Genomic DNA, 24,940 nt, shown 5'->3' on the forward strand with positions numbered 1-24,940 from the left:
AAAATTTAAAGAAATTAATAGAACTTATTGTAAAAAATATGATAAAAAAACTAAAATAAAATCATATGGTTTCATAACAATAGACTTGATAAAAAATTTAATCTATGACAATAAAGGTAATAAGATTTTATATATCGATGAATGATTATGTTTTATTTTTATTTTGTTTAATAAATGGATATTAAACAAATTCAAAAAGAATTAAAAAAAAAAATTAAAAAAAAATGTTACATTTGAAGATCAAACACAAAACAATTCCAAGGTAGGAAATAGTTAAAAAAACACATCAGATGTAAAGATTCAGACAATAATTTATACTAAAAAAAAATTACAAAATAGGTTTAAAGATAAATTTTTTAAACCTAATGAAAAAGAGACTGTTATTATAAAAAAAGATGATGAAGATGAAGATAATATTAAAAAAGAAAAAAAAAACATAAATCTACAGATGTAAATAAAATAATTAATATTCAAAAAAATTTACAGGATAGATTTAGAAATACAATTGTAAAACAAAAACATGTAATTGAAGAACAACAAAAAAAGTATGGACCAATAATAAACGCATTAACAAATGTTAATACAACAATGAATGCAGTTAAAGATGTTGCTATTAAAACTGAAGGAGACATTCAAAAATTAAATTAAATTAAACCCTATTATTATCAACCTAGAAATCCAGAATTAAAAAGATTAACAAGTTCAGAAGAGACTTTTGGAACTCCAAAATATTCTAGTCAAAAATCAACAAGTAATTCTCCATTACCTAAAAATGTTATAAACTTAGGTGCTATTTCGACAAGATATTTACCAACTGTAAAAGATACTAATTCTTTTGGAATATATTTTAATAAAGAAGATGATATTCATATGATTGGAAAAGATAAAATAAATTTTGAAAATGATAATGTAATTTTAAATGGAAAAACATATACAGGAACTCTAGGTTTGTGGAGATTATTAACTCATGTAGATACTACCAATCCGAAATTTTATACAGATGATGATTTTAATATTTATAAAAATATATTAATTGAAACTAATTCTATATATCAAAACAATGATCCTTCAACGAAAAGAGCTAAATCAAGTCGTGGTGAAAAATATAATGATATGATTAAAAACATTTGGAGAGAAATGAATGGAATTAAAACGAATGAAAATAATGAAGAAACTATGGATAATAAAAAGAAAGAAAATACTGATAATAAAAAAAATAATAAAAAAATTAATAAAAAGAAAGAAAATAATGAAGATAATGAAATTAATGAAAAGAAAGAAAATAATGAAATGTTAGCTGAAGATAATCAAATAGGGGAGGGTTTAAAGAAATACACAGAAAATCGTATTGAATATCGTTATATTAGTAATGTAAACCAAGTTATAGATAATTTACAGTTTATTTCTGCAGAGGAAAGAGCTGGAAATAATAATTTTAAAAACGAAAAACTTGGTATTCTTCATTTGTTTAAAATAATTATGAAAAACCATATTGATACTCCTGAAGGTATTGAATATTTACTAAAATATGTAACTTGTTTACCAAATGATGTGAAAAATATATCAAAAGAAAAAATAATTAAACGTATACATTATATATCAATTGAAGAAAGTACAGGAAATAATATTTACCATGATGAAAAACTTGATATTCTTAATATTTGTATTAGAGAAATGGAAAAATTAATTGATATACCTATTATTGGTGCAGATTATTTATCATCATATGTTTCATGTTTACCAAAGAAAATTATTACAGGTTCAGGAATTGTTAATTTTCTTTTGAATTGTTCAAGTTTACCTCAAATACATTGGCCTGGTTATAATTATTTAGGACCGGGAACAAAGTTAGAAAAAAATAAAAACCTATAAACAAATTAGATGAAGCTGCGGGAGAACATGATTATTTTTATAAAGATAATAAAGATACTAAAACAAGACATATTGCTGATAAAATTTTAGAACAAAAAGCAATGGAAAGATTTTATGATCCTCATAGTTCTATAGGTGAAAAAACTGCAGCCATTTTTACAGCAAATGTAATGAATGTTAAAAGACGATTTGGAATGAATTTAATTTAATTTATTTTTTTTGTATTATAAAATGAATCTAAATTTAAATAAAAAACAATTTAATAAAATATTGGAAGCTCATAAAAATAATAAAGATGTATCAATTCTAATTGAAAATAATCAAATTGATAGTGGAAAACATAAATTTATTCTTGAGCCAGAACAAATAAGAAAATTAAAAAACGCTAAAAAAAATAATACCAGATCAAGATTAGAACTTAAACATGTTCAAATTAAAAAAGGTGGATTTTTACCAATAGCTATTGCTGTGATTGAAGGCGTAAGTGCTTTGGCTGCAGGTGCAAGTGCAGTTTATACAGCAATAACTGATGCTAAACATAAAAAAAAATTGGAAGAAGAAACAATTCGACATAATAAAGAGATGGAAAAAATTAGATCACAAGGTTCTGGTTTGAAAAAAAAAAAAAAAATATTGAAAAAAAAATTAAAAAAATGAATAAATTTGAAATAAAAACATTTAGAAATAATATTGAAAAATTTGAAGGTATTTATACACGGTTTTGGATTAAAGAAAATAATATAAAAATTGACCCATTGAGTAATATAGATATAAATTACTTTGGAAATAAAATAAAAAATTATAGAGCGTGTTTTATGTTAAATGAATTACCTACAACACCATGGGAAAATGAATGTGGAGTATTTAATTTAAATGATTCTACTCAAAATGGTTCTCATTGGGTTGCATGGAAAAAAATAAACAATACATTTAAAATATATTTTGACCCATTTGGTCATATAGTTGGTGAGCCACCAAAAGAACTTTTAAAATATTTGGGTAAAGATAATCTTTTTTGTACTGTTTCCCAATTTCAATACTATAATGATCCACCTATATGTGGTCATTTATGTTTAGAATTTATTGAAAATTATAAAAAATTTATTTAAATATCATAATTTTTTTTTAATAGAAATATTTCTATTAAAAAATAACGAGTTAACGAGTCGTTTTTTTTACGTTAACGAGTCGGTTTTTTACGTTAACGAGTCGTTTTTTATGTTAACGAGTCGTTTTTTTACGTTAACGAGTCGTTTTTTTTATGTTAACGAGTCGTTTTTTTACGTTAACGAGTCGTTGATGTACACATATGTATGTTTTAATAATTCGATGTTAAAAAAAAATATATTTATATTATAATAAATAATAGAAATGGTAAATAAAAAATTGGAATTACTTTTAAAGTTGATTGAACAACAACATAAAATATTACATATCATTAATATGATGAATGAATACAATAACACTGACAGCGACAATGATAGTGATGATAATGATAGTGATGATGATGATGTTAAGAATTTTAAACGACTAGAAAGAATTAAATTTAAAAAACATAAATAATAATTATTTTTTAAACATATAATACTTACGAAGTATTATATATTCAGGTCTCGAATTAAATAATCAATTAAAATCATTTAACTTCCATTTAATTAATAATTGTTGTTTCGAAACTATTTTAAGTTTTATTAAAAACTTATATTATAATGAAATTAAACTTTCACTAAACAAACTACGTAAATTAATACAAGAGGAATTACATGATTCGAATAATAATAATAATAATAATAATAATAATATATGGCTAGACTGATTATTTTTTAACATCCTGTTGTAGAATGTTATCTGCTGACTACTATACAGTGTGAATATAATACTTCATAAGTATTATATATTAGAGTATACACCATGATACAATTATACTAGCTTAACACTATTTAAATAATGTTTGTTATACTATTATACAAGCCCGAGTGTCGTGGCGCAGTGGGGAAACGTTAGGCTTTGTAATGCATACATAGTAGGTTCGATACTGGCTGGGGGGAATTTATTTGTGGTATTTTCAGCTCTACACGACACGTGGCTTGTTCGATTATATGTTGAGTATAGTCGGATTTAAGACAATAGTGTGACCTGTGATATCATATCTAGGTTCTCCTCACTGGTCCCTGGAGTCTACAAATAACGCCTCCTCATTGTGTTGTGATACGATGACGGCTATATATCTTAGTAGTTCTGTTGTACAGATGTCAACAAAAAAATAAAAAAATATAAAAAAATATATAAAATAAAAAAATCGATGTCTGTACAATAGGACTACTTTTGTAAATTTTTTCCGTTTTTTTTTTCGATTTAAATTATTATTAACACGGTCGTATAATTTGACCTTGTTAAATATTACAAGTCTTATATTTCATTTGATATTTGATATTATCAAGTCGGAACAACACAGATATGTTTTATATGCTTATCTACACTATATATTAAAAGTTTACCCCCCGCTTCATATTTTTCATTTAAGTATAACTCCGTTGCTATTTATGTTAGAATGTTTATTTTTACATCAAACATTTTTGTTTTTAATTCTTTATAAGTCGCCCTCATAGTATCATAGTGTAAAATCGTTTTCAAAGATTTTTGGATTTTAATTAATTAATTTCATAAGTTTTACGAAAAATATTCTTGAAGGATTAATATAAGTGAATAAACTCCTGATCCATTTATATGAATATCCACTTATATTGGAATTTAATAACACGTGCCCCATTTGGGTGAGTGTTAAATATTGAACATTTTTTTAATAGAACAATTCTATTAAAAATTTAATTAATTATATTATTATATTCTAAGCATTTTGTGATCGGAATCTGTACCTCCCATGCTAAGACAACATATTTTAATATTTCCTAAATCTTGAACAACACAAATATCATGGAGATATTTGAAAAAATAAGTATCGGTTGTATTTATTAAATCATTAGCTATTTTACAAATTTCAAGCCATGTTGGCGATTCTAGTATTTTAGAAGCATAAGGTTTTCCATTTCCAGAAATATTGTGTCCATGATCGACAATTAAAATATTTCCTTTAATTGGAATTTTATTTAGAGTATATTTCATAATTTTAATATTTTTATTATTATTAGTATTATAGTATTCGTATTTACAAAACTTAACAAAGATTTAATTATTAAATATTGAGTTTTCTATTTCGATTTGCATTTCATTTTTTTGTAATTTATTAAAATCATTTATAGTTTTTTCCATTATTTTATTATTTATTATATTTTTAATTTTTAAATTAATTTTTTCAATTTCTTTTTAATACATTTTTGCAATTAAATATGTTATTTCGATTTTTATTTTAAATAGAACAATTCTATTAAAAAATATTTTAATTATTATTGCATTTAGATTTTCTTAAAAAATATTTTAAGAAATATTTCATTTGGAATTTAATTAATTAATTTCATAAGTTTTGCGAAAAATATTTTAATTATTATTGCATTTAGATTTTCTGATCTTTTTGCACATTGCTTTCTTTGTGATCTTTTATTGATATAATATGAAAATTGAAAACTGTCCCAGGACATACATTTATATACTACTCACAAATATTATACTGTTCATTTAATGTTTGTTTTGTGTCAGTTGAATCATGTTGATCAAATAATTCACAAAGTTCACACTCCTCATGGCCTAGTTTGGTAAAAGATATATGCTTTTTCCTTAATGTTCTTCTATAGACATCATATGAAAATTTAATGGCTGGATTTTTTTCTTTAAAATCTGAATACATGTAGGTCGCATTGATTTCATTTGGCAAGTATTTCCTGTTGGGAGCATGTTCCCTCCTATAATGAGCCACTGTTGGGTTGAATAAATTAATGTGTTCCTTTATCGGTTCTAAATCACATTTGTTCCATGCAGTTCTAGTTATTTTATTTAAAGGAGACACGATTACACTTTTTTCAGTCATATTTGAGCATATATTTTGAATAAAATATTCATTTTTTGATGAAAAGCCCAATGTTGCAAGGTAAAATAATTTACAGACATATACTTTAATGCCATCCAAATTTGTAAGGGTATAATAAAAAGACCATTTTTTTCTTATTTCATCATGTCCTCTTCTACGTTTCACATCTCTTCGTTCAACTGAAATAATTACATACATCCTTTGTTCATCTTTGGACACACTCCAAAACTGTTTATTAATTTTAAGTCTTAACATTTCAGGTATCAGTGTAATACAATTTTTTTTACATGAAATACAGGGGGGTTTCAAATTGTGTTTCTCAACTTTTTTCTGAAATTTAATTTGATTTCGTTCTCTGACACTGGTCAGATATTTATTGCGTTTCCTTTAAGTCCCTTTTTTTGTTAAATTGTTGTGCTAATTTTCATTGCTACTACCCAACTTATACTCATCCTCACTTTCAGAAATATGATTAATGATACTATTCTGTGTTAAATTAAAAAAAAAAAAATGTTTATACATACTTAAAATATTAAATGTATGGAAAGTTTGTAAAATCTAAAATTCAGAAAGGTTAGTTAATTACCTTATCTCTTTTGGAATATGATGCATGTAATAATACATCATTTTGGTTCTCTTGTTCTACTTCAAATAATGTACTTTGATTCTCCAGTTCTACATCATATGATATATTTTGGTCAACTACATAGTTATTTTGAGGTAAGATTTGATTCTCATATTTATCACTTTCAGAACTATATGAATTATCATGATAGATGACACTACCTGTGAAAAAAAACATATTTTATACATAGGTAGTTAAAAATGTTAAATGTATGGAAAATTTAAGTAGGAAAATCTGTAAAATTTAAAATTAAGAAAGATTAATTAATTACCTCATTTGTTATGGAATATGAAGCAGGTAATAATACATCATTTTGCTTTTTTTGTTCTACTTCAAATAATATATTTTGCTTCTCCTGTAGTACTACTTCATTTAATATATTATTTTGGTCAATTTATAGAGTTGTTTCGAGGTACATTTTGTAAACAATATGGGTCTAATACCATAACTTTATGATTTGCATATGCACAGTCTACACTCTACAATGCATAATATTGTTAATGTTAATATTAGGTACCTACTTATATTAATTTATGAATTGAGTAAATTAAATAGATACTTACATTTTTAGTTGGAACTCAGTGCTCTGTGGTCATATTCAACATTTTCTTTGTACGACTATTCATTTTATGTATACTTGAGGATTGTCGTTAGATTATAATAATATATTTAAACAATTATACGAGTTTAAAGAACTAGACAAATTTCATCGATCAACTAACAAGCAAGAAAACCAAAAAACTACGTACCTTATCATATAATAATATTTTATTTCTATTTCTGGTATTAAACTGCACCAAATATAAATATTATAAAAATATTATAACTCAAATATAGTGTTACCAACATAATATTTTCTAGTTATAACTTGTAACTATATATTTTTATCTTAGGATTGATGTACCTATCACTAGAAATTAGAATTAAATACTTATCATTATAATTTATACCAGATACAAAATGTCTGGTAATATTATGGAGATTGGAGATACTATTTTCAAAATCAATGTAAAAATAAGCTTTTTTCACTTAACTCCAATAATTTTCATGTCCCTATTTTTGCTAATTATTAGGATTTACTGTGAAAATACTTCTGTTTTGTGAATATTTATGGACATACCTTTAAAGTTACTAATTTAAACATATGTTTTAGACAAGTAAAAAGGGAATATACGACATTTGGGCTTCTGAAATTGATAAAATATCACTATATAAACCCATTTACCCAATAAAATCATTTTGACCAAAATTGGAGATACCCTTTTTTGGCTTAGCACGGCAGTATTGTACATTTAAAAAACATGATTGCATTAATAGTTAGAATTAAATTAAATTATTGTATTCATGTAGTTAATACAATTTTTGATTAATCTACCTGAATCTGGGGATTTTACCTCCCTAAATAAACAAAATCAGTTAATATATGTGCCATAATGTCTACAGCTGAAGTTTTTTAAAATTTAGACATTTTTCTAATTGTTTCCGAAAGCAACATCATATTAAAATTATTATATTTTATTATATTGTACTTAATAAATAAAATAATTTTTTAAAAATTGTATACAAGTACAAAATGATACAATGTGTAGTTGATTCTAATTCACATTTATGATTTTAAAACGTACTACTAATAATATGATTTAAATTCAAACCTTGAAATGTTATCTTTTTTCTTTGACATATATATAAATTAAAAAATAAAATATATAAATTATTATGAACATTTTTCCCATTCATTGTCAAATTGATTTTTGTACATTACTCCTGACATTACTCCTGAAGTTTTGTCGTTTATATAAAAACATATAAAATAATGTATATTATTTAGGGTAACGGCACCAGTAATTGGCAGTTAAGTGTATTATTATTTGACATTCATCTTATACGATAAATTAACCTTTATTAAATCATGCTAGGATTTAGATTCTGATACCTAATTTTGCGCAATGTTCTACTCTATTAACTGTAAGTATTTAACATATATCTTTAGATCTAAAAGTTACTTTTATGTAGCTCTGTTACTTGTACTGTTACTATGTAACTTTTTTTATTTACCAGTGTATAACTAAAAAAATCTCATCTTTGGCAATATTAAATTCCAGTCTTTGACATAACCCAGTTTTTGGCAATCAAAAAATCCAGTGTTTGGCATTTTATTTCAAAATATTTATAATTCATAAATAAACATGTACTTAGGTATTAAAAAAAGTTATTAACATGGAAATTATTAGGTAATTATATTCATTAACTATTTTCTATGAAACATTAGTTATAACATATTATCACCTATATTACCTATCAAATATTTATATATTAAAACAAAAAAAATTTAGTTAAATACTTAAAAATTAGGTATTAACATTAGAAAACAAAATATACTTTTAGAAAATAATATAATAACAAATAACAGAAATGAAGTCTGGTAAGTTCACATTTTAGGAACTCTGAAAAATAATAGAAATAATAATAATAGAATACCTACTAATAACTAATAATATGAATGATAGGAACTTGATTACATTTAATTACCATCAGACTCTTCTTCTCCAGACTCTAATTCCTCCACATCTGACATGCAATCCTTGTCATCAGTAATGCACAAGTGACAGATAATGTCAACTTCATCATCTACATAATTTAAATTAAATTCTTTTTGATGTTTTTTAGGTATACAATCAACATGAAACTGTTTGGAGCACCCATCACATTCAACTGATTGTCTTGTTAACCTTCTTATTATTTCTGAGCTATACCTGCAGAAACATATTGCACAGGTCCAATCTTCTTCTGAATCAATAACTGTTTTTTTTTAATTGCACTTTTGTTTATATTTGTTTATAGGACCTGAGTTTTTTTTTCTTCTCGTTTTCGCTTTCTCCCTGCTTTCAACTCCTCTGCTTTAATTTTGTCCAATTTTTTTTTTCTTCATACACTTGAAACTGACTTGAAGTGACAACTGATGGCATTTCCAATCTACGTCGTACGGTTATTTTTTTTGTGTGGATTTTGGCCGCAGAAGATTTCGTTTGAAAGGCAATGGTACGCCTTTAACAGGTTCTACTTCTAGTTAAACTTCATTTTCTACTTCTTTTGTGACACACTTGGAATAATCAATGGCACTCATATCCCATGGAAACAACCCTGTTGTTTGAAATCCACTCTTTACAGTTTCTTTAGTTACCCTGGTATTTATGACTTGATTTAGCAGAGGAGCAAATTCATACTTGGTTAATGAATCTTGGGACTTCATTCGCCAATCATGAACTTCCTTTGCCCATTCTTTTTTGAAGGGTCCAAAAGTAGCAACATCTTAAGGTTACAGGTCACATCCCCGTAATACATTTCCCCGTCACTCTTCCCTGTAAAAAATAAAATTAAAATTTTTAAATTTTTTTATAATTCCACAGGTATAAAAATAATAATGTTGTTTAATAATAATAATTATAAAAAATATATATATAAAAATGTTAATGTTTTAATTATAAAAATGTTTCCATGATAAAAATACCTTACATTTGTAAATTATGAGCAATTCCAATTAAATATTCTTCAAGATTACGTTCATGATAAGCACTTACAATTTTTTTGATGCGTGTAGTTGTGTTCATATATTTTTTCCTTTTAGCTGGCTGTTCTTGACCGGCTATTAACTGATTAATTTTTATTTCTGTTAAACCTTGTTCTTTTTTAATTATGTTTATTAATTTCCAAATAGTTGGATGAGATGCTCCTAACAATGAAGAAAATGCTCTGTGCCAACCTTCAACGGAGTTGTTTGTTTTTGGCAGATCTGAGAGTGTTGCATCGTGTATTGATTCCATAGAGCTAAACTAAATGTAGGTGGGCGTCGAGTTCTACGTCTATTTGGTCTACCGATCCATGTTTCTTCAAAGTAATCTGTCTCAATGGAAGCAACAGTTCTTAATTTTCTACAAAAAAATGTTGTGACATTAACTCGTCAAATTTTTCTTCGACGTCAGGTATTGGAATAAATGCTAAAGCCATTAACTGCTTTATATTTAAGGCAAAGTCAGCGTTTGAAATATATTTTTCTTGTACTTCAGGAATACACTGTATTTTTCTCCATATACATTGCCCAAAATGAAAAAAGCAGCCCCTTATTTGAACGCCATCGAAAACGTCTGTAAGTGCGCCAAAGAGCGCTTGTTCAAAATTGACCATAATACTTGCTAGCCGTAGTTTTTTTTCCAAATTTAGAAGCTCTTGTGCAATCCTAATATAATTATCACATGTTTTATTTGGAATAAGTGCATACACTAACGGTAATACTGTGTCATATTTGATTGCATGTACTGTAAGAAGCTGAGTAAAGAGTTTTGGAGATGATTTAAATGTACCATCTATAAACTAGGGGTCACTATTTCACGTGTATTTAAGAACACGAACGTACGTGTTTTTATGGAAACGGTGTTAAAGACCGTGTAATTCAAATACACGTGTATACGTGTATTTAGAGTCCATATACCCGTGTGACGTGTATTCAAAGTCCTTACGTTATGATCAGTGGTAGATACTAGATACAAGGATGGGTAAAAGGGACACGTGCCTTTGCCCCTCCGGCCTCCCCATTGTCATTTATAAAAATAATTACTAATTTGAGTTTTATTTAACGATTGTATTATAATATATTTGACAGTAAAACACTATAAAGATAACTTATAAATACGACAAAACCCAAACTAATTCTTTTAATAAATTACAAATTAGATTCATACATAATAAATAATAATATAAATTATAAATGTTTTCGTATTTGCTTTTTCAATGAATATTTTTTAGAAATAAAAAATTACAATATAATAACAAAAATAATTTCTTAAACTATAAAATATAAATACAATTATTAAAAATTAACTGTAGAGAATTTTTTCTTATGATAACCTATGAATAAATAATTTAGGATAAAGAAACAAAAATATGAAATAATAATTAAACACAGTCACTGTATAATTATGAAAGAAAAAATGTACATTAAATGTTCTATAATAATAATTGACGATTTTGATACAAAAATACTAACATATTAACATTTTCTGGTGCTAAACAGTTCCTTTTGGACGTAACGACATTCCCGGCAGTTGAAAAACATCGTTCCGAACTTACAGATGTTGCTGGTATTGACAAATATTTCTTTGCTAACTCGGCTATTAAAGGATATTTTTTTTCATGTGACTTCCACCATTCAAATGGATCAAAATCGTACCTCAGTTGTGGTTCTGCTAAGTAATAATGGTATTGTGTCGAAGCATCATTGATGTCACGAACTTCTTCGCCGTATAAAAATTCAAGTGCACCCTTATTTTTTTGAACACAAACGTTAGTTTCCTCTCTGTTATCCGGAGTATTCATTTCAACCAGTAAATTTTTTACTTTGGAACGAATATTTTCCCTTACATCTATTTCTTCATGTTCCAATTCTTTATACCTCGGGTCAAAAAATGATGAGACTTGTCTTGTAGATACTATGTTTTCTAAATTGTTAAGCTTAAAACGTTCTTTCAATTGCGACACTACTGTCTGTTTGAAATTTATAACGACTTCATTATCATCTTTGTTTAGTTGAAAGTGTTTTTCAATCACTTTTGAAAGAAGTGGTCTAACCATTGATACAGGAGAATGTGTTTCGGCACAAAACACAGTTGTGACAATTTGTAATGGTTTTAACAAGATAATCAAAGTTTCCATTTTTGTCCAGTCACTTTCCGTAATTTCCAACTTTTTTGCTATTGAAACATTTGTTGTATTACGATCTGCTAAGACGTTTGTCACAGCACACCTGTTAGCATAAAGACGATCCAACATCATATATACTGAATTCCATCTTGTTTTACAACTTTGGATCAGACTTTGTTGTGTTAATCCAAGCTGCTCTTGCATTTTTGTTAAAGCATGCTTAGCTACATTGGAATGCTTAAAATGACCAACCATTTTACTACTTAACTGAATTAGTGTAGTGATTCCATCTTGTCCTAATCCATTGTTGACCGCGAGTTGAATGCTATGAGCAGCGCACGTTACATCGTATGTTTCAGAGATATTTGTCAGTAACTGTACAGCATTTATTGCATTTCTCGCATTATCTGTGACAACTGTCATAATTTTTCCACCAATTTCCCATTTATCAAACGTATCTTCTAATTGATGAGCAAGATTTACAGCAGTATGAGATTCCTCCATTGCATGTGTTGTAAGTGTATATGACTTCGGGCACCATTGATCATCAATTATATGAGTAGTAACTGTAATATAGCTGTGTTGAGATAATGATGACCAACAGTCAGATGTACATGCTATACTTTTAGAATCTCTTAATTTTTTCTGTATTATTTCTGTTACTGACGATCTTAACACTTTCATTCTGGATTTTATTGCTCCTTCTTTACAAATTTTATAATTAGGTTCAACAACAGCCATAAATTGTTTAAAACCTTCACTTGAACAAAAAGATATGGGCATTTGATTCACGGCTATCATTTTTGCCAATGCTTGATGTATCTGTTCGGTTTTTTCAGAATTGCAAATTTTGTCCTCCCGATTTATAAAAGTTCGTCGTCGTTTCCTAGGTATTGGCGCGTCAATTTCCAAACTTTGCGATTCTGAAGAACTTGCAGTCGTAGTTGAACTGGTTAAGATACCGGAATTAACAAATTCATGACCAGAAACAACCCTTTATTAATGACAAAATATATAGATAAGTTCCTATGATTAGTGTTTTAAAATTTTGAATTTTTTATTTTAAATATATTGTGAACTATGATGAAAATTCGATGCATTCCTAACTATTATTTACTAATTTTAAGTCTTTACCTATCTATATTCTATATTATACATATTAATATTTAATATATATATAACATAATAGGTATAATATTTCTGTTAAATAAAACAGCAAAACATAATTTTACTTTAAAAATCAGATTATATTTCTAAATAAATACAGTGTGATCAGGATAAGTGGAAACACTCAATAACTATGTGCAGACTTAATATAATTTAATATTGTTATTTTATTATTTTATTACTTGTTTAATTATGATACGTCATATATAAAAAATATTCTTTGTAAAAAAAAAGATAATTTACGGTTTATGAACATAATATATATTAAATGTACTTACCTTCGTGTTACAGTTGTAGGTGGTTTTATACTATGTATAGTTTTTAAATGTCTGCCCAAAGATCCTGTTGTTCCACCAATACAACAAAATTCATTGTTTTCATTTTCGGTACACAAATCACAGTAAGCTTTATCGCCATGCCGTTTAGCATACAGCCACACCCAACTTTTACACTTATTACTCATCTTATGAATTAATAAAATAGTTATCTATTGTTATTTGAGTATGGAAACATATGACAATGCACAAGACGTGAACAACACACAAATGAAATAACATCACTCCAAATTAAAGAACCCAACTCGTAATTTAAGTTTTATTAATAAAACGTATTTACGAATTTGCGATAATGTTGTTATCTTCACTATTAAATATCTATCATACTCGTTAAAGTTGCTTCAAGGACGTCGTTCCATAAATTAAAGTTAAAAATATTAACTATAGACTTTGACCAGCTTGCCGTACTGGCTTCGTCTATCTGTTAGTAAATGTCAATTATCGGCCGATAACAAACAATATAAGAGACAAAATAATTCAGTACACGAAAATTGTATAGCACACGTCAGAATAACATGGCAATATTATTAATAAAAAAATAAAAAGTTTCTGGACTTTAAATACACGGGTAATTTTAATACACGGGTATCTGGACCTTTAATACACGTGTATTAAGATACACGTGCACACGAACTTTAAAAACACGTGTAAATAAATACACGGGTATTACTACATTTTATTGTACATGTTCGGACTACGTGTACACGTGTATATCAATACACGTACCAAACCGAGAGCCCTACTATAAACCAATGACTGGTCGGAAGCTAATATTTTTAAATTTTATTCAGTTGAAAACAATATTATTCGATTAGCATCATCAGCACCACTATCATAAAGAAGGAATGGGTGATTACTTAATGTGAGTGTGTACGGCTCAATAATAATAAATTGAGTTGAAGGATTTACGGGTGGTTTACAACGCCTTACTCTTGGACAGTTTTCTTCATTGCGGCTACTGAAGGTAAAGTGCGAGATATGGCTTGAGATGATATAGCAGATATACTATTAGCAACTTTTTAATAAGGAGTTGAAGTGACTTGGCTGGATGCTGTATCTTTTAATTCGTTTATAATAACTTTAGCACTAATTTCTGTTACGTCTGGTGTGTAATTGTGAGTGTCTTTGTGCAGAACAACTTAAGTATTTTTTGTATGTGCCCGTCCTGTACACTTGTACGTATTATATTTAATACATTTCCAATAGGTCTTTTCGTTTGTTTCATTCGTATAGTCCTTTTCAAAAATAAATTCCTCATGTACTAATAAATCTTGACCTTTAGTACTTTTTATGGAAGTCATTTTCTAGTAATAAAAAAATAACTTGAATTTAACTGGAAAAAAATTGTATGGTACCTAATACGAATATAATCGAACACGATCGCGATGATATAACGACAAGACGGTTATCAACAAACTGTTCAATTATTTCAATTTAATTGTTAGATTTGGTCGTGTACTGGGTACTGATCTTATTACCTTTATGGGTACAAGTGTAAACTATTTTATTAAAACCATAAGAATATTTATAGATTAAGCAACAAAAATAAATAGTTTGTTCATATACCGGGTGCAATTATAAGATATATACACATATACAGTATGGACTTCTTTTAAGGGGAAATATCAAACGGGAAAAATAACTTGACGGGGAAACGGTAACGGGGATCTGTCCATGAACCCATCCAAAGGCTGTTGTATGTGAGTTGAGTTTGGGTAAAAAGCTATAATATGAATCCCTTTATCCTTGCAGAACATGCTAAGATGATATGTCAGATGAGACACATGACCATCTAAAAATAGAATGACTGGTAGTTGTATTTTCTTTTCCATCAACCATGGATAAAATACGTTGGCCACATTTTCAAAAAATGTCTCTCCAGTTATCCATCCTTTGTCACTAACTGCCATGAACCAGTCACTTAGTATTGTTTTTGCTATGCCTTTTGGCATTTGTTTTCCATAGAAAACCAACATGGTAGGAGCCACTACCCCATCTGCAGAAATATTCACCAATACTGTAATCTGCTGTTTATCATTGTTTCCACAAACTTCATAAACATTCTTTTCTCCCCTCATACAAAGTACTTTTTCTCCTTTTAGACAAAGCATGAATCCAGACTCGTCAGTATTGAAAATCCTTGACGGATTTTCAAGAATGTCCATCAAATTATTTTCAATTAAAAAGTCTTGGACATTTTGAACCAATTTAATATGTGTGTTTTTGTAACTAAACTTCTTGATTTAGTAACTTTTTCGACAGTTCTTTTGGCTATACTTGGATTTCTTTTCATGAAGAGTTTGAACCATTTCTTCCTTGGGTTTCCATTAAACAACTGATCAACACCCATTGCAAAGGAGCAATCTTCCCAATTAAAACTAATAAATTTTGTTTGATTATTGGAAATCCACGTTGGCTCATTGCTTCTATCCAATGCACCAAAAGTGGCTCATAATCACCAAGAGCAGGTTTAGGTCCAAATTTTGTATTTCCTAGTGTAGCTTTTCCATCAAAAATGTTCTGTAAACTGGACCGGGGAACTTGATACAATTTGCTAGCTTGGAACAAGATTTTTTCTTTTTTATTGACAGCAGAAACAGCCTTTTTCGTATCTTCTATGTCTATGTTTTGGTTTTTGAAGCCATTTTGTTAAATTAATCTAAGTTCTTAGTTTGAATCTACCTAAAGGTAATTATAAAATCGAACCAACATAGTAAATACCACCATTTGTTTTGACAATCTACCACAAACAATTATTATTAAAATTATAAAATCATAAATGAAATTGCCAAAAACCGGGTTCACCAAGTACCAAAGTTTGGCAGTTTTAGCCAAACACTGGGTTAAAAACAAGTATAATATAGTGTTTGGCAATTTAGTATTTCATAACGAATTGTATTTATTAATACTTACTTAAAAAGCTTAGATGGCAACGAATTGAAGGGCTTGGAACAACAACCAGGTAAATCCACTTTTTGAAATTGTTCAGGGCTGATAAAAAACAGTTTAACTTAAGCTATTACAATTACATTTTTCTATAATTACCATGTTGAAAAATAATACCATGGACTTAAAAAATGTCCAAAGTTAAGAAATGTATGGAATTATCTGGTTATTGCGCCAAACATATTGTTTTTTGAGGGTATACTAATAGAAATTTAAAAAAAAATTGCTCAAAAAATTGAAATTTTAATTTTTTTACTTTGAAATATAATAAAACAGTGCCTTGTGTTTTAAATTGAATTATAACAAAACAAGTGGCATAAAAACTGATTAAATTCACAACAATAAAACGAAATTTTATGTTTGTCAAAAGTAATGATAATAGTATAATAACAGGATTCCCTTTCCTTGTTATTTCTTAAAATTCAATATTTTTGTATAACAAAAAATAATAAAAACTTTTTAACAAAATTAGTCATATAAATAATTTAACATAACAATACCTTAACAACAAAACTAAATCTTATGTTTATCAAAAGTAATAATAATAGTATAATAACAGGGTTCCCTTTCCTATTTATTTTTTTTTTTGCTTGAGTTACATAAAAATATTAATAAAAAATAATGTCATCAATATTCATAATCAGATAGATCAGGATTACTATCTGTATTGTCTTCAAACTGTCTGTAGAACCACATGTTCAGGTGGTACATATTTCACGGCTAGTTCCTGAACGTCTTTTAACTTAGCTGCTTTAATTTCAAGTGCTCTATGATACAGCATTGGAATATTTTCAATTGGGCTTTTATTGTCAATTTTATGAAGTATGTAATGCTCTTTACCAGTAGAATTTGCAGTAATACTACAAAATAATCCGTATATTAAATAATCTATCTGGCGATAAGACATAATAGAAAATTTTATCTTTTTTTGAGTTTGTGATGTACTTTTAAAAAAATGGTTTAAAATACTCGAAGAAATTCAAAATCATATTTTGAGTCACGTTGATGACGTAAAATTTGTTTGGGTTGGTTTCTTTTACTATGGCTTGATGTGTTTGTGGCAAAAATACTCGTTCTATTTTTCGTTTTTTTCTGTTCTATTAATCCGAAACAACGATCGCACGGAAGGAAACTGTCCTGGCTCAGGATACCTTTGTGTTATAGTCTCTAAGCCAAACGCTTTATACCGTATTACAGAGTAGAGGTATTGAATCATTGCATTATTTTTATTTTGCGAAGAACAGTTATCAGAAAAAAGATAAAGGGTTTTCACTCCTTGTTGAAGTAGATTTTCTAAATAGTAATGAATAAAACTTATCACTTCATTTTGGCTCTTTTTTGCAATCGATTCGTCATACATGAAAAAATATGATTTTTATACAAAAGTTATAGGACCAGATTTGTCTCTTGTAAAAAACGTCGCCACAAGGGTACGGGAGAGAGTGGCATATTTTGCTGGTAGTCGAAAGATAGTACTTCCATTTTAGGATTTTCTTTTGTTTCCAGGGTTAACTTTTTAAGATCAGAATAAAATATATCAGCTTTTTTTTATGCATTTCTTTTTCTTCAATAAGCGATAATTTTATTTCTTGGTTGATTTCTGCGTTTATCAAATTCTGTAGACGATCACAGGTCTGACAGGTATCAGATTTTGGGTTACCAAATGACAAATTAAATTTCTTAATAAAATAATCTGAAAAAAACTCGTATTTCACAATAGGTTTAACTTTTTCCCCGTTTTTTAATTTTTCTAAAATGGTTCGTGTTTTTCCAAATATAAATTGTACATTTTACTGATGGAATATAACATAATTATTATATTTTTAATTGTGTTGTGTCATCATTTTATAGATATTTTTTCTAATGAAATAATTTAGTATTTATTTTAAATATTAAAATAATTCCGCTCAAACTTCAACGAAGCCAGAAAAGATCTCAACATCCCAGACAACCTGTACGAAGCAATTGGTCCATTTTCAAACTTTCATAACATAATTTTATTTAAAAAAAAAATTGAATTGTACAATAACATATAATATTTAATGTAGAAATTAACACCTGTAAGCTAATAACCTATGTAATTGATGCTTAACCAATATAAAAAAAAAAAAAAACCCCCGGTATACATAATAAGTTACTCAGTAACTGTTAGTGAGTAGAGATTTAGTTTTGTATGTCTTTTACAAACATTTAAATACCTGTTTTAATTATTGTTCATTATTATCAATAATAAAACAAAACTACAAAGGAGTGCTTAAGCTCATCATAAAAGTCCATGTAACATTAAAACTAGTTTTACTATTATTTATAACACAAGAACAAATTTCTAGGTTCTTAAAAGTTTAAAATATGATTCTAATATGCTCTAAAAAAAAACTTAACATGTTCTCTTAATTGTCCTTAAACCTCTTAAATATACAGAAAATATGTTTTTTTTACTTCAAATAATTTATGTGTATATTTACTATTTACCTATACATATTATAACAACATTTTCTCTGATAAATTATTTGAATTCAATCACATATGAAACAATAAAACAATCTCCAATATAATTCTAAAATATTCTTTAATGTGAAAAATGATTTTCTTTCATCAAATTCAATTTTGGTTAATTTGCCCACTAATTATGACTTTTAATTGGGCTCATGACGTATAACTAGTGCCTAGCACCTTTTCGTCCAATTTAAAATGTATGGTATGTTAAAGACAATTATTTATATAGCTAGAAGGTATTTGTATAATATTATCGACCATATTGACTTATGGACACAATTAGTATGAAACTATTTTATTGTTATGTTATCTTTGGATCAAAAAATTGATAAAATTATATATTCAATTTTATTTAATTCAATTTTGTATAGCCTGTATATTAAAATATTTTTATGAGTGATATTTTATTTATTGTGGCCAATAATTGTAGATTTAAAAAAAAGAAGAAGAAAAGGAAGGGAGATAACAAAATGGTTTGTTTGACATTTAAATAAAGAATATTAGATATGTTTAAGACTGTTATGTTGTCTTTGGGTACAAAATTATGGAGATTCAAAACACAAAAAAGCTACTATGAATGTAGAGAAGTTTTATGATGAGTCCATTCATGCCAATTACCAGCATTTGAGTAAAAACGAAACAAGGGGTTATAATTTAAATGAAGGTCTGTCTCTGTTTATTATTGCTATGATATTATTTGATTATTGATTAATGTGTTGGTTTATATATTTAGATGAATGGACACAAAGAGTTCCTATTGACGATGCCTCTGCAGATTGCTCTTTGTAAGTATCTGTGAAAGCTAAAGATGCTTTAAATGATCTTATTTTTGTTTATTGTACACTTAATGATAAATAACTTAATTAATTTTATATAACCTGTATATTGAAATATTTTTATGTGTGGTATTGTATTTTTTTATGGCCAACTGTAGATTTAAAAAGAAGAAGAAGAAAAAGAAGGGAGATAAACAAATGGTTTGTTTTGACATTAAAATAAAAAAATATCAGTTATTCATAAGACTGTAATGTTGGCTTTAGGTGCAAAATGAAGAAGGTGCGATTAATGATAAAACTACATTGAATTTTGATAAGTTGTACGATGAGGTATTTCATGACAATCACCAGTATTTGAATAAAAACGAAACAAGGGATTCTAATTTAAACAAAGGTCTGTCTCTGTTTATTATTGCTTTGATATCATTTGATTATTGATTAATGTGTTGGTTTATATATTTAGATGAATGGACACAAAGAGTTCCTATTGACGATGCCTCTGCAGATGGCTCTTTGTTAGTATCTGCGAAAGCTAAAATTCCTTTAAATGATCTTATTTTATTTATTGTACAATTAATGATAAATAACTTAATTAATTTTATATAACCTGTATATTGAAATATTTTTATGTGTGGTATTGTATTTTTTTATGGCCAACTGTAGATTTAAAAAGAAGAAGAAGAAAAAGAAGGGAGATAAACAAATGGTTTGTTTTGACATTAAAATAAAAAAATATCAGTTATTCATAAGACTGTAATGTTGGCTTTAGGTGCAAAATGAAGAAGGTGCGATTAATGATAAAACTACATTGAATTTTGATAAGTTGTACGATGAGGTATTTCATGACAATCACCAGTATTTGAATAAAAACGAAACAAGGGATTCTAATTTAAACAAAGGTCTGTCTCTGTTTATTATTGCTATGATATTATTTGATTATTGATTAATGTGTTGGTTTATATATTTAGATGAATGGACACAAAGAGTTCCTATTGACGATGCCTCTGCAGATTGCTCTTTGTAAGTATCTGTGAAAGCTAAAGATGCTTTAAATGATCTTATTTTTGTTTATTGTACACTTAATGATAAATAACTTAATTAATTTTATATAACCTGTATATTGAAATATTTTTATGTGTGGTATTGTATTTTTTTATGGCCAACTGTAGGGTTATGAAAAAGAAGAAGATAAAGAAGGGAGATAAACAAATGGTTTGTTTTGACATAAAAATAAAAAAAATATTAGTTTTCTATAAGATTGTTATGTTGGCTCTAGGTACAATATTATGAAGATTCAATACACAATAAAGCTCCAATGAATGTAGAGAAGTTTTATGTTGAGTCCTTTCATGCCAATTACCAGCATTTGAATAAAAACGGAACAAGGGGTTATAATTTAAACGAAGGTCTGTCTCTGTTTATTATTGCTATGATATCATTTGATTATTGATTAATGTGTTGGTTTATATATTTAGATGAATGGACACAAAGAGTTCCTATTGACGATGCCTCTGCAGATGGCTCTTTGTTAGTATCTGCGAAAGCTAAAATTCCTTTAAACGATCTTATTTTTATTTATTGTACAATTAATGATAAATAACTTAATTAATTTTATATAACCTGTATATTGAAATATTTTTATGTGTGGTATTGTATTTTTTTATGGCCAACTGTAGATTTAAAAAGAAGAAGAAGAAAAAGAAGGGAGATAAACAAATGGTTTGTTTTGACATTAAAATAAAAAAATATCAGTTATTCATAAGACTGTAATGTTTTGGCTTTAGGTGCAAAATGAAGAAGGTGCGATTAATGATAAAACTACATTGAATTTTGATAAGTTGTACGATGAGGTACTTCATGACAATTACCAGCATTTGAATAAAAACGGAACAAGGGGTTATAATTTAAACGAAGGTCTGTCTCTGTTTATTATTGCTTTGATATCATTTGATTATTGATTAATGTGTTGGTTTATATATTTAGATGAACGGACAAGAAGGATTCCTTTTGGTGATGCCTCTGAAGATGGTTCTTTGTAAGTATCTATGAAAGTAAGAGGACGCTACACAGATATTTGTTGTCTCCGTCTGCTTTAAATGATCTTATGTATTGTACAATTAATGATAAATAACTTAATTAATTTTATATAACCTGTATATTGAAATATTTTTGTGTGGTATTGTATTTTTTTATGGCCAACTGTAGATTTAATAAGAAGAAGAAGAAAAAGAAGGGAGATAAACAAATGGTTTGTTTTGACATAAAAATAAAAAAAATATTAGTTTTCTATAAGATTGTTATGTTGGCTCTAGGTACAATATTATGAAGATTCAATACACAATAAAGCTCCAATGAATGTAGAGAAGTTTTATGTTGAGTCCTTTCATGCCAATTACCAGCATTTGAATAAAAACGGAACAAGGGGTTATAATTTAAACGAAGGTCTATCTCTGTTTATTATTGCTATGATATCATTTGATTATTGATTAATGTGTTGGTTTATATATTTAGATGAATGGACACAAAAAGTTCCTATTGACGATGCCTCTGCAGATTGCTCTTTGTAAGTATCTGTGAAAGCTAAAGATGCTTTAAATGATCTTATTTTTGTTTATTGTACACTTAATGATAAATAACTTAATTAATTTTATATAACCTGTATATTGAAATATTTTTATGTGTGGTATTGTATTTTTTTATGGCCAACTGTAGGGTTATGAAAAAGAAGAAGATAAAGAAGGGAGATAAACAAATGGTTTGTTTTGACATAAAAATAAAAAAAATATTAGTTTTCTATAAGATTGTTATGTTGGCTCTAGGTACAATATTATGAAGATTCAATACACAATAAAGCTCCAATGAATGTAGAGAAGTTTTATGTTGAGTCCTTTCATGCCAATTACCAGCATTTGAATAAAAACGGAACAAGGGGTTATAATTTAAACGAAGGTCTGTCTCTGTTTATTATTGCTATGATATCATTTGATTATTGATTAATGTGTTGGTTTATATATTTAGATGAATGGACACGAAGAGTTCCTATTGACGATGCCTCTGCAGATGGCTCTTTGTTAGTATCTGCGAAAGCTAAAATTCCTTTAAACGATCTTATTTTTATTTATTGTACAATTAATGATAAATAACTTAATTAATTTTATATAACCTGTATATTGAAATATTTTTATGTGTGGTATTGTATTTTTTTATGGCCAACTGTAGATTTAAAAAGAAGAAGAAGAAAAAGAAGGGAGATAAACAAATGGTTTGTTTTGACATTAAAATAAAAAAATATCAGTTATTCATAAGACTGTAATGTTTTGGCTTTAGGTGCAAAATGAAGAAGGTGCGATTAATGATAAAACTACATTGAATTTTGATAAGTTGTACGATGAGGTACTTCATGACAATTACCAGCATTTGAATAAAAACGGAACAAGGGGTTATAATTTAAACGAAGGTCTGTCTCTGTTTATTATTGCTATGATATCATTTGATTATTGATTAATGTGTTGGTTTATATATTTAGATGAACGGACAAGAAGGATTCCTTTTGGTGATGCCTCTGAAGATGGTTCTTTGTAAGTATCTATGAAAGTAAGAGGACGCTACACAGATATTTGTTGTCTCCGTCTGCTTTAAATGATCTTATGTATTGTACAATTAATGATAAATAACTTAATTAATTTTATATAACCTGTATATTGAAATATTTTTGTGTGGTATTGTATTTTTTTATGGCCAACTGTAGATTTAAAAAGAAGAAGAAGAAAAAGAAGGGAGATAAACAAATGGTTTGTTTTGACATAAAAATAAAAAAAATATTAGTTTTCTATAAGATTGTTATGTTGGCTCTAGGTACAATATTATGAAGATTCAATACACAATGAAGCTCCAATGAATGTAGAGAAGTTTTATGTTGAGTCCTTTCATGCCAATTACCAGCATTTGAATAAAAACGGAACAAGGGGTTATAATTTAAACGAAGGTCTGTCTCTGTTTATTATTGCTATGATATCATTTGATTATTGATTAATGTGTTGGTTTATATATTTAGATGAATGGACACAAAGAGTTCCTATTGACGATGCCTCTGCAGATTGCTCTTTGTAAGTATCTGTGAAAGCTAAAGATGCTTTAAATGATCTTATTTTTGTTTATTGTACACTTAATGATAAATAACTTAATTAATTTTATATAACCTGTATATTGAAATATTTTTATGTGTGGTATTGTATTTTTTTATGGCCAACTGTAGATTTAAAAAGAAGAAGAAGAAAAAGAAGGGAGATAAACAAATGGTTTGTTTTGACATTAAAATAAAAAAATATCAGTTATTCATAAGACTGTAATGTTGGCTTTAGGTGCAAAATGAAGAAGGTGCGATTAATGATAAAACTACATTGAATTTTGATAAGTTGTACGATGAGGTACTTCATGACAATTACCAGCATTTGAATAAAAACGGAACAAGGGGTTATAATTTAAACGAAGGTCTGTCTCTGTTTATTATTGCTATGATATCATTTGATTATTGATTAATGTGTTGGTTTATATATTTAGATGAATGGACACAAAGAGTTCCTATTGACGATGCCTCTGCAGATGGCTCTTTGTTAGTATCTGCGAAAGCTAAAATTCCTTTAAACGATCTTATTTTTATTTATTGTACAATTAATGATAAATAACTTAATTAATTTTATATAACCTGTATATTGAAATATTTTTATGTGTGGTATTGTATTTTTTTATGGCCAACTGTAGATTTAAAAAGAAGAAGAAGAAAAAGAAGGGAGATAAACAAATGGTTTGTTTTGACATTAAAATAAAAAAATATCAGTTATTCATAAGACTGTAATGTTTTGGCTTTAGGTGCAAAATGAAGAAGGTGCGATTAATGATAAAACTACATTGAATTTTGATAAGTTGTACGATGAGGTACTTCATGACAATTACCAGCATTTGAATAAAAACGGAACAAGGGGTTATAATTTAAACGAAGGTCTGTCTCTGTTTATTATTGCTATGATATCATTTGATTATTGATTAA

General features: G+C 27.3%; 3 protein-coding genes across 3 annotated transcripts in view; 2 read left to right on the forward strand and 1 right to left on the reverse strand.

Moving 5' to 3' along the window:
* The window catches only part of LOC132932951 (uncharacterized), a 34,012-nt gene extending 12,587 nt beyond the window's left edge, over window positions 1-21,425 (forward strand). The window contains exons 2-11 of the mRNA XM_060999293.1: window positions 19,548-19,589; window positions 19,651-19,781; window positions 19,851-19,902; window positions 20,052-20,094; window positions 20,158-20,287; window positions 20,357-20,460; window positions 20,663-20,792; window positions 20,862-20,913; window positions 21,063-21,105; window positions 21,369-21,425. Coding sequence (XP_060855276.1) covers window positions 19,588-19,589; window positions 19,651-19,781; window positions 19,851-19,902; window positions 20,052-20,094; window positions 20,158-20,287; window positions 20,357-20,460; window positions 20,663-20,792; window positions 20,862-20,913; window positions 21,063-21,105; window positions 21,369-21,425 — 744 coding nt within the window. The 5' untranslated portion in view covers window positions 19,548-19,587. The remainder of the gene's footprint in view (window positions 1-19,547; window positions 19,590-19,650; window positions 19,782-19,850; window positions 19,903-20,051; window positions 20,095-20,157; window positions 20,288-20,356; window positions 20,461-20,662; window positions 20,793-20,861; window positions 20,914-21,062; window positions 21,106-21,368) is intronic.
* Window positions 10,857-14,041, reverse strand: LOC132937241 (E3 SUMO-protein ligase ZBED1-like). The gene is made up of 2 exons (XM_061004076.1): window positions 13,619-14,041; window positions 10,857-13,167 (listed from the first exon to the last, which is right to left on the reverse strand). The coding sequence occupies exons 1-2, from the start codon at window positions 13,801-13,803 to the stop codon at window positions 11,481-11,483; spliced, it is 1,872 nt and encodes a 623-aa protein (XP_060860059.1). The 5' UTR covers window positions 13,804-14,041; the 3' UTR covers window positions 10,857-11,480.
* Window positions 21,426-22,084: 659 nt separating the features above from the next.
* Window positions 22,085-23,997, forward strand: LOC132932952 (uncharacterized; the record flags this gene model as incomplete). The annotated part of the gene is made up of 10 exons (XM_060999294.1): window positions 22,085-22,141; window positions 22,206-22,335; window positions 22,405-22,456; window positions 22,606-22,648; window positions 22,713-22,842; window positions 22,912-22,967; window positions 23,221-23,286; window positions 23,420-23,464; window positions 23,749-23,878; window positions 23,948-23,997. Coding segments are annotated over exons 1-10 (759 nt in total), but the record flags the coding sequence as incomplete, so codon positions are not given.
* Window positions 23,998-24,940: the final 943 nt, after the last annotated feature.

This window comes from Metopolophium dirhodum, chromosome 1, assembly GCF_019925205.1.
Source record: "Metopolophium dirhodum isolate CAU chromosome 1, ASM1992520v1, whole genome shotgun sequence".
In the NCBI taxonomy this organism is placed as follows: domain Eukaryota; kingdom Metazoa; phylum Arthropoda; class Insecta; order Hemiptera; family Aphididae; genus Metopolophium; species Metopolophium dirhodum.

Coding starts and splice junctions, on each gene's coding strand:
- LOC132937241 (XM_061004076.1), bottom strand. CDS start 13,803: ATGAGTAATAAGTGTAAAAGTTGGGTGTGGCTGTATGCTAAACGGCAT. Junction 13,168..13,618: donor CCTACAACTGTAACACGAAG/GTAAGTACATTT, acceptor TCATTAATAAAG/GGTTGTTTCTGGTCATGAAT.